This window comes from Aquarana catesbeiana, linkage group LG10, assembly GCF_042186555.1.
Source record: "Aquarana catesbeiana isolate 2022-GZ linkage group LG10, ASM4218655v1, whole genome shotgun sequence".
NCBI lineage: Eukaryota > Metazoa > Chordata > Amphibia > Anura > Ranidae > Aquarana > Aquarana catesbeiana.
Genome location: NC_133333.1, coordinates 235,472,689 through 235,482,893, shown reverse-complemented (window position 1 = coordinate 235,482,893; position 10,205 = coordinate 235,472,689). Strand labels below are relative to the sequence as shown.

The following is a 10,205-nucleotide window of genomic DNA, read 5'->3' as shown; positions in this document are numbered from 1 at the left end:
TGAGGGCAATGGATTCCCTTAATTTGCATAGATTTCCTCTCACTTCCTGTTTGGCTATGGGGCAGGAAGTGAAGGGAAATCTCTGCAATAGGACAGGGATGGTTTAAAAAAAAAAAAAAAACAAAAAAACAAAAAAAAAAAACCTGACAGGGGCTATAACCCTCCCTTATTCTTTCCAAAATGAAGGAGGAGGGAGGAGGAGGAGAGTTGCCTATAGTTCTACTTTAAGCACAAATTTCTGATAATTTTATGGAGAGGACTAAGAAGATAGAACCATGCCAATGGTGCAGCAGAAAACATATAGCACAGTGAGGAAGGTTTGTGGTCCAGGATGAGAGGACAGTCAAAATTAGAAGCAGCAACCCCCCCTCCCCCCAGTTGTTGAATGCTGGCCGCCTGCATATCGGAAGCAGTGCGGCCGCTTTATGGGGGCGCTAGACTAATTTGCCTCTCAGCCCAGTCCACCCCATAAGACTGCCGCTAAACAGTAAGCCAGACTTTCCGTGCTGCCCCCCTGCAAAGTGCTGCCCTAGGCCTGGGCCTTGTCGGCCTAGGCCAGAATACAGCGTTGTCAGCATCAGCAGGCCCTTCCTCCAAATACTTCTTTCTGGGCCCCCAAATCTTAGGAAAACAGCACCAACTCAGAATAGTGAAGCCCCAAAATATAAGAAAATCCCCCACACGAAGGGTAAAGTGGCACCTTGACCTGTCTGTCACCTCTTAATATGGCCCTGTCACTTTAACATGTATACAAAACATAAAGCAAAGCCCAATGCTGGCATACAGAAAACATTTAAGATCATCATTTATAGTTCTTACTTTTCCTGACTGTGCTTGTTTATTTGGGTCAAACTCAGACCGACCTTCCACACGGCTGCTACCTGTATGGGAAATAAAAGATTTCAAGGGTGAAGCTTGGAAAAGAAGAGAGATGTATCACAGGAGTAATGCCTGCCCATAAATGACCCAGAGTGCCACTCACCTGCAAACACCTTGAAATCCGACTTGCTGTAGTCGAAGGGAATGAAGGGAACCTTGTCCACAGCCGCTTCCTCCCCTGTCTTCTCCACGTGTTTTAACCTCTTCTTGTCTGATTTCTTGGTTTCAGCTCCTGGCTCGCTGGCTATTCTCTCACGCTTCCTGCTTGCATCCTCCTGCTGTGGAAAAAAAGGCATGTAAATCCAAGAACAAAAAAAAAAAACATATTACATCTTACCAGGCTGTATAAGTGGTGGGTGCTCTAGTTTATTTTTCAAGCTGTGAAATTAACTTGCCCCTGGCTAAAAACACACATCTAGCCTAGACCGACAATGTTGTGATCATCTGCACTGCACATGGCTCATAACATGATTCTGTGCTTGTATATATCTATATATCTATATATATATATATATATATATCTATATATATCTATATCTATCTCTACACACACACACACATTAAAATTTATATATATATATATATATATATATATATATATATATATATATATATATATATATATATATATACACACACACACACACACACACACACACACACACACACACACACACACACACGCAGCATCCAGAAAGTATAAATAAAATAAATAAAAAAAAAAATTTTTTTAAAGTGCCCCTGTCCCCGCGAAGCGAAGAAAACTCATACGGAAGTCGCGCCCGCATATGTAAACGGTGTTCAAATCACACATGTGAGGTATTGCCGCGATCGTCAGAGCGAGAGCAATAATTCTAGCCCTAGACCTCCTCTGTAGCTCAAACCTGGTAACCGTAAAATTTTTTTTAAAGTGTTCCCTATGGAAATTCATAGGTACCGTAGTTTGTCGCCATTCCATGAGTGCGTGCAATTATAAAGGGTGACATGTTTGGTATCTATTTACTCGGCGTAACATCATCTTTCACATTATACAAAAAAATTGGGGTAACTTTACTGTTTGGATTTTTAAAATTCATGAAAGTGTCCCTTTTCCAAAAATTTGCGTTTAAAACACCGCTGCACAAATACCGTGTGATAAAAAATATTGCAACAATCGCCATTTTATTCTCTAGATTCTCTGCTAAAAAAAAATATATAAATATATATTATATATATATATATATATATATATATATATATATATATATATATATATATATATATATATATATATATATATATATATATATATATATATAATGTTTGGGAACTCTACGTAATTTTCTAGCAAAAAATACAGATTTTAACTTGTAAACACCAAATTTCAAAAATAGGCTTAGTCATGAAAGGGTTATTAAAAAATAAAAAAAACCCATGTACATAAGTGTATGATGCTACAAGCTTGGCACACCTATTTTTGGGCAGTTTCTCCCATTCTACTTTGCAGGACCTCTCGAGCTCCAACAGGTTGGATCGGGAGCGTCGGTCCACAGCCATTTTCAGACCTTTTCAGAGATGTTCAATCAGGTTCAAGTCTGGGCCACAAAAGGAAATTCATAGAGTTGTCCCGTAGCCACTCCTATGTTATCTTGGCTGTGTGCTTAGGGTCAGACCTTTGCCCCAGTCTGGAGCAGGTTTTCATCAAGGATGTCACTGTACATAGCTGCATTCATCTTTCCCTCGATTCTGACTAGTCTCCCAGTTCCTACCACTGAAAAATATCCCCACAGCATGATGCTACCACCATGCTTCACTGTAGGGATGGTATTGGCCACGTGATGAGTGGTGCCTGGTTTCCTCCAGACATGATGCTTGCCATTCAGGCCAAAGAATTAAATCTTTGTTTCATCAGACCAGAGAATTTTGTTTCTCATGGTCTGAGAGTCCTTCAGGTGCCATTTGGCAAATGCCAGGTGGGGTCATGTAAGCCAATCCTCAGTAAAAGGCACATCTGGCCACTCTACCATACAGGCCCAATTGGTGGAGTGCTGCAGAGATGGTTGTTCTTCTTTAAGGTTCTCCTCTCTCCACAGAAAAAAGCTGGAGCTGTTAGAGTGACCATCGGGTTCTTGGTCACCTCCCTGACTAAGGCCCTTCTCCCTCCGATCACTCAGTTTGGTCGGGTGGCCCACTCTAGGAAGAGTCCTGATGGTTCCAAACTTCTTCCATTTATGAATGAGTGAATGGAGTCCACTGTGCTAATTGGGACCTTCAATGTTGCAGAAAGTTTTCTGTACCCTTCCCCAGATCGGTGCCTCCATGCAATCCTGTGAGGTCTACAGACAACTCCTTGTACTTCATGGCTTGGTTTATGCTCTGACATGCACTGGTAACTGTGGGATCTTATATAGACAGGTGTGTGCCCTTCCAAATCATATCCAATCAACCTAATTTACCACAGGTGGACTCCAATCAATTTGTAGAAACATCTCAAAGATGATTAGTGAAAACAGGATGAACCTGAGCTCAATTTTGAGTATCATGGCAAAGGCTGTGAATACTTATGTACATGGGAATTTTTGTTGTTTTTTTTTTTTATTTTTAATAAATTTGCAAAGATTTCATACAAATTTCTTCCACGTTGTCCTTATGGGGTATTGTTTGTAGAATTGTTAGGAAATTATGAATTTAATCCATTTTGGAATAAGGCTGAAACACAGAAGAGTGGCAACCACTGTAGACCAGTCATCTAGAGCTGTATAAGATTTCTTGTGTATTATAAACCGGTGTACTCCTTTTAACCACTTCAGCTCCTGAAGGTTTTACCACCTTAATGACTAGGCCATTTTTTGCCATTTAGTGCTGCATTACTTTAACTGGTAACTGCGAGGTCATACAACGCTGTACTCAAACTAAAAACTCATAATTTTTTTCACACAAATAGAGCTTTCTTTTGGTGGTATCTGATCATCACCACAGGTTTTTTTTTTTTTTTTTTAATTTATATCATAAAAAATAAAAAGTTTTATTTTCTGCTATAAAACATATCCAAAAATAAATACATTTTGCCCAAAATGTATTCTGCTACATGTCTTTGGTAAACAAAAAATGTTATAGCATCTACAAACTATGGTATACACTGGAATTTGTTTTTTTTTAAATATATACTACCTACGGCGGTTATCAGAGACTTAAAGTGGACTGTGATAGTGCCGTGGGCAATCTGACACTCTCACTGGGGGGGAACTGACTAACTGCCATTACCAGTGACATCGCGAGAATACTATACACTGTCACTGTACTGACACTGGCTGGGAAGGCGTCAACATCTAGGGGTTAAATGTGTGGCCAACAATGTGTAATGTATTGCTTTTTACTAAATATCTTCTATGCAGGGAAAAGAAACAGCAATCGTTCCGCTCTGTACAGAGCCCTGTGTTGATTGTCACCTGCTTCAACCCCCCCCCCCCCCCCCCCCCCCCCCCCCCCCCAGAGGTCCTACCTTTTTCTGCAATCCTCTTCTGTTTGGCCTCTTCCTTGGCCTTTGCTTCCCGTTCTTGTTGCGCTATACTCACAAGCTTCCAGCGGTTGCTGATCTAAGGTAGGAAGGGGAATTAAAGTCAAATCTGGACCATTCGGCAGTGATGGGAAATATGTTGTCACAATGTACTGAGTGGTCCCATGCTCACTTTAGAATACCTGTACATATGTTTTTATAGATTATTTCAAGTTGTACCCCAAATGTATGTTACGACATGCATAATACACTGCATGCCATTTTCTAGTTTAATTCTATGCTAGCCATACACCTCACATATCTTTGTATTAGCCCTCTTACACCCCCCCCCCAGTACTTTAGTACTTTAACTTTATGACAGATGAATGGACACAACATATCAGAACCATGACCCAAGTTACATATTTATTTTGGGCCTTAATTTGTTCCACAGATATTTGGGGGTTTTCTGAGCAAACATAACTTGTTAAACGTGTTCACCTCAAACATTTTTGTGTTAGGATCCAGCTTAGCGGCCTGAGAAGCATGGGCACCTCGGATGTCAGATGGAAGGAACTGAAAGATAAAAGAATTGCTTTGAAATACATTTCAGTCAAGATAAAAAAAAACATTTACCTAAAAGTAGGGCTTATTTTAATATTTAAAAAAACCAAAACAAACAGGTTGATACTTGCCTACTCTCTGCAATGGTATTGCACAGAGTGGCCCCTTACCTCCTCCTCTCCTGGGGGCCCCTGCCCCGATGCTCTCTGCTCCTCCGCTTTTCTGTGTGCCCCCATAGCAAGTCACTTGCTATGGGGGCACAGGCGTTTGCTCGCTCTAGAGCTGAGCTGTGTGTCCATTGACACACACAGTGTGGTTTGGCCCCACCCACCCTCACTGGATTTGATTGCTAGCAGCAGAAGCCAATGACTCCCACTGCTATCAGCAAAGCCTGTGAGACCAGGAAGAGGGGGAGAGAAGACTTGCAACCGGGCACAGCACTGGATTGATAAAAGGACAGGTCAGCATAGGCGGGGAGGGCAAACATGCAGTGCAAAGATTTTTACCCTAATGCAGAGAATGCAAAGGATAAGTTCACCTGTCATAATATGTTAGAGGTTACACCCATATTCAGGGTGTAACATAACATGTTACGAACAGACCAGCCCCTTCACCTCCCCGATCCACACTGTGACAGCTAGTGGGGTTCTTCTCCCTCCCCGCTGTCACAATTTAAAAAAAAAAAAAAAAAACCAACATGGCAGACCAGGGCTCCGCCCATGTCACTGATTGACAGGGCTCTGGGCATGGAAATAAGGTCATAGTTTTCATTGAACTACCACGGCGCTGTGGTTGTTCATTCATGCTTCTGGTCAAATGTCAGACAGGATGTACGGGCAAGCAGATACACTGGCAGATCTGCTTGGAGACCTGCATGGCATCACTGGTGCAATGCTTTACAGGCTCCAAAAAAAAAAAAAAAAAAATTAAATAAATGTACATTACTTTTTACCTGCAAAAAAATATGTGCATTTATTATTTTTTCCAAAAAGCGAACTTATCCTAGGTTAAAAAACAAAAAAACAAAAACAAAAACTTTAGTGTTTAGAAACACTTTAAAAGGCGACTGGTCTTCTTTAGATGTTCATGCACAGATAACTTACCATACGGAACGGGTTGTCAAAAGACTCCATTATACTTCTGGCCTTTTGCTTTGCTACCGAGATGTTGCTTACATCCTCCGTTTCATCAGAATCCTAATGAGGAGAACAGAAGGAATTAGTGTATTTCTGAAGTAAAGAAACACATTTAGTTACAAATACAACCAAACTGGCTTCAGAAAAAGAAAACATGCTTTATGGAGTGGCCCAGTCAGAGCCCAGACCTGAACCCCATAGAGATGCTGTGGATTGACCTCAAGAGAGCCGTTCACACCAGACATCTTACAAATGCTTCTGAACTGAAGCAATTTTGTAAAAAGGATTATTCGAAAAATTCCTCCTGAACAATGTGCAGGTCTGATTCAAAGCTACTGAATGTGCTTGCTGCCAAAAGGAGGTTCGACCAACTATTAACTACAAGGGTTCATTTACTTTTTCCTCCAGCACTGTGAATGTTTTATAAAAGACACGAGAAATTAAAGAATTGTGTTATCAGCTTAAGCACATGGTGTTTGTTTATCGTTGCAATTAAGATGAGGATTAGATCACATGTTTTTTGGCAAATTACTGCAGAAAAACAGTTATTTCCTAGGGTTCATATGCTTTTTTTTCTCATTGTATCTGTATTATTAGGCTGTATCCCAATTAATAAAATAGCCACTTGAAGACCGCAATCGGTATATTTACGTTGCAGCTTTCAAGTGATATACCAGAATGATGCCTGCAGCTACAGGCATAATCCTGGTACTGTTTGTTTCTTCCAGTGGTTGGCTTTTTTTTTTCCCCCCCAAAGACAAGCAGCCGATGCTTCTCCGGGTTCTCCATCCCTCTTGCCCTCTTACCAGAGAGCTTTTTGAGGACTTGAAGGTCTCCGATCAGCTCTATGGTAGAGGAAAAACGGAAGCGATCTGTACTGTGTCACTTCCAGTTTTCCCATATGTAAACAGCACCATTTTTGAAATGAGAAAGCATCTGATCACACTGATCTTGGTGTGATCAGATGCTTTTAAAGCGGAGCTCCGCTAAAAAAAAAAAAAGAAAAGAAAAGTCAGCAGCTACTCGTCTCCCCCTCCGCTCGGTGGCACCGGCATTCTAACTGTGGGCGCCCACTGCGCATGCGCGAGCCGCGCCTGGCAATCATCTGGGACCTGTGACGTGTCCCAGATGATTGGAGGGGGCAGAGCTGATCTCCCTTTCAACGCCGAGGGAAGTGATGCAAGAAGCCGAGGCGAGCAAGGAGGCAGATTACAAAGGACCCCCTAGCAACAGGCATTAAGAGGTGAGAAAAATAAAAATTTTCTCCAAATGTTTTTTTTTTTTTTTTAATTTCATGCATATTAATTTTTTTTTGGGGTGGAACTCCACTTTAAAGAGCAGAGGAGACATCTAGGGTCTAAATAACCCAAATATATATATATTTTTTTTAATTGGAAAGATTACCTGTCACTGTCTATTGTCGTTAACATTCTTTGTGACAGCAATAAAAGGTTTTTTTTAAAAAAAAATTTAACCACTTCAATACCAGGCACTTAGACACCTTCCCGCCCAGGCCAATTTTCAGCTTTCAGCGCTGTCGCAATTAGAATGACAATTGCGCAGTCATACAACACTGTACCCAAACCAATTTTTTATCATTTTGTTCCCAAAAATAGAACTTTCTTTTGGTGGTATTTAATCACCTCTGCGGTTTTTATTTTTTGCGCAACAAATTAATAAAGACCGAAAATTTCGAAAAAAAAACAAGTTTTTCTTTGTTTCTGTTAAAATTTTTTGTAAACAAGTACGTTTTCTCCTTCAATGACGGGCACTGACATGGCGGCACTGACATGGCGGCACTGATGGGCAATGATACGGCGGCACTGGTATGCGGCACCGATGGGCACTCATAGGTGGCATTGATTGGTACATATGGGTGGCACTGATGTGTGGCACTGATAAAACATATTGGGGGCATTGCTGGGCAGATCTGGAACATAATGGTGCCAATCGTGCCAATTTGTGGGCACTGATTGGCACAGATTGGGCACATGTGGAAGGCCATGGGTACATACCTGGCCATCCACATGTTGCCCCTTCCCTGGTGGTCCAGTGTGGTGATCTGAGGGGGGGCTGTGCTGATAAACAATCAGCACAGACCCCCCCGTCAGGAGAACCGCCAATCGGCTCTCCTCTACTCGTGTCTGTCAGACACGAGTGAGGAAAAGCCGATCAATGGCTCTTTCCATTGACAGTGTGATCAGCAGTGATTGGTCCAATCACGGCTGATCACGTGGTAAAGAGCCTCCGCTGGAGGCTCTTTACCAAGATCGGTGTAGCGGTGTGTCAGGCTCACACACTGCTCCATAGATCGCCGCGATGCACGCCCCCGGCAGCATGTTGTCCTGCTGGACGTCATATGACGCCCAGTCAGGATAACTGAACCACTGCCCGGCCGTCATCTATGGGCTGGGCGGGAAGTGGTTAAAAGAGGGTGTAAAAAAAAAAAAAAAAAAATGTGAAAAAGCACCCCGTCCCCATTCGTTGGTCTTGCACACATAAGTAAATGGCGATCGCACTACACATGTGCGTATCGCCACGAACATCAGAGCGGAAGCAATAATTCAAGTACCAGGTCACTTCAGTGCCTCTCTATTAGTAACCTGTAAGGCTTTTAAAGCATTGCCTATGGAGATTTTAAATACCGTAGTTTGGTGCCATTCTGCAAGCACACACAAATTTTAAAGCGTGGCATATTAGGTATCCATTTACTTGGCATAACAACAGCTTTTTACATTTTCCCAAACACTTTGTATTATATTGCGTTTTAAAACTGCCAATACCGTGTGACATAAAAAAAAAAAAAAAAAAATTTGCAAAACCCACCATCTATTCTCTAAGACCTCTCTCACATACATATTGTTATATTATGTTTGGGGTCCAAGTAAATTTTCTAGCAAAAAAAAAAAAAAAGTGTCAGAAAAGGCCAGGTCTTAAATAGGATTAACCTATTAGTGTCCTGAATCTAAAGCTGGCCACACACTTTACACTGACAGATCCCTGCATCAACACAAGCGGTGTGTGATGTAGGGATCTCTCTCCTGCTGACACTGTATTCTGACCTCCCCCTTACTCCCCACCAAAGTACACTAATCAGAAGCTCACAGCCATTGGACTGCGAGCACTGACAATGCTTGTTTTCCAGTATGCCCATTTGACAGAAGTCGGTTCTGTTGAACACATGGACCGAAAGTCGGTCGGTTCCTGCTGAACTGACTGATTTTCGGTGCAAGAGTGCCGGGTCTTGATCTGGTCATTGGCCTCACCTCCCCCCCCCCCCCCGTCAGCAATACTTACATTGAATATAGAGAGAGTGGCGCATGGCAGTACTTTGACAGGGCTGAGCGGTCTTGCAGGGACTGGCTCCTCATCATTAAACAGGCTGCCGGCTGCTAATGGTACCGCTAGGGAAACAAATGATACAGTTTTAAGGTTTTAAAATTGATGAAGAACATGTTAGAGAACAAACAATTTTACAGTTGAAGGTAGTGGGCAGCAGATGTGGTCAGATGTCTCACCTGCCCCAGTGTACGGGTCATGTAGATATGGAGAATAGGTCGTGTCATGTGGCCCGAACAGCTGGTTCTCCATTTTCTGAGTAAGAAAAGGAAAATGAGCTTACAGAGAGTAGCTCCCTAAATTGTACAAATTGCAGACGGATATGTAACTTACCTCGAAATTTGGCATGGGACCTTTCTTCTTTGCTGAGCTAACGTCTGACTGTAACAAAAAAAAAAAAAAAAAAAAAAAACACACCACAGTATTAATCTATCCATACCAATCTGCACAACGCAAAAGGTTACAATGGGCCAATATTGGTCATGTAAACCAAGCATGGTGGGACAAACTAGTATTACACTATACTCTTGTGCTATGTGGTCTCAGTGCTCTGATTGGCTACAGAGTTGTCGAACTGCAAAAGTTAGGATACTCCTATTCGCTGCAAATTTGTTTAGCATGTTAAGGATGACCTTCTCTGATTGCTTAAAATTTGAAGTACAGCCAAAGCTCTTTTGGCTGTACTGCTACTGTGGATAACAGGAGTGTGGTTCATTCTGCACTCCTGTGACCCAAGCTTGGAAAAATTCACAACCATATGGTTAGGATCTGCCCACATGCCTGGACCGGCACCCAGCTCAGTATCTCAGCGT

General features: G+C 42.0%; 1 protein-coding gene across 1 annotated transcript in view; it reads right to left on the bottom strand.

Moving 5' to 3' along the window:
• Positions 1–1,003: 1,003 nt before the first annotated feature.
• The window catches only part of LOC141111293 (exosome complex component 10-like), a 41,735-nt gene continuing 32,533 nt past the window's right edge, over positions 1,004–10,205 (bottom strand). Inside the window, 7 exon segments of the mRNA XM_073603458.1 lie at positions 1,004–1,157; positions 4,361–4,454; positions 4,856–4,930; positions 6,022–6,114; positions 9,352–9,458; positions 9,573–9,648; positions 9,727–9,774. Of these exon segments, the coding sequence (XP_073459559.1) occupies positions 1,132–1,157; positions 4,361–4,454; positions 4,856–4,930; positions 6,022–6,114; positions 9,352–9,458; positions 9,573–9,648; positions 9,727–9,774 (519 nt within the window). The 3' untranslated portion in view covers positions 1,004–1,131.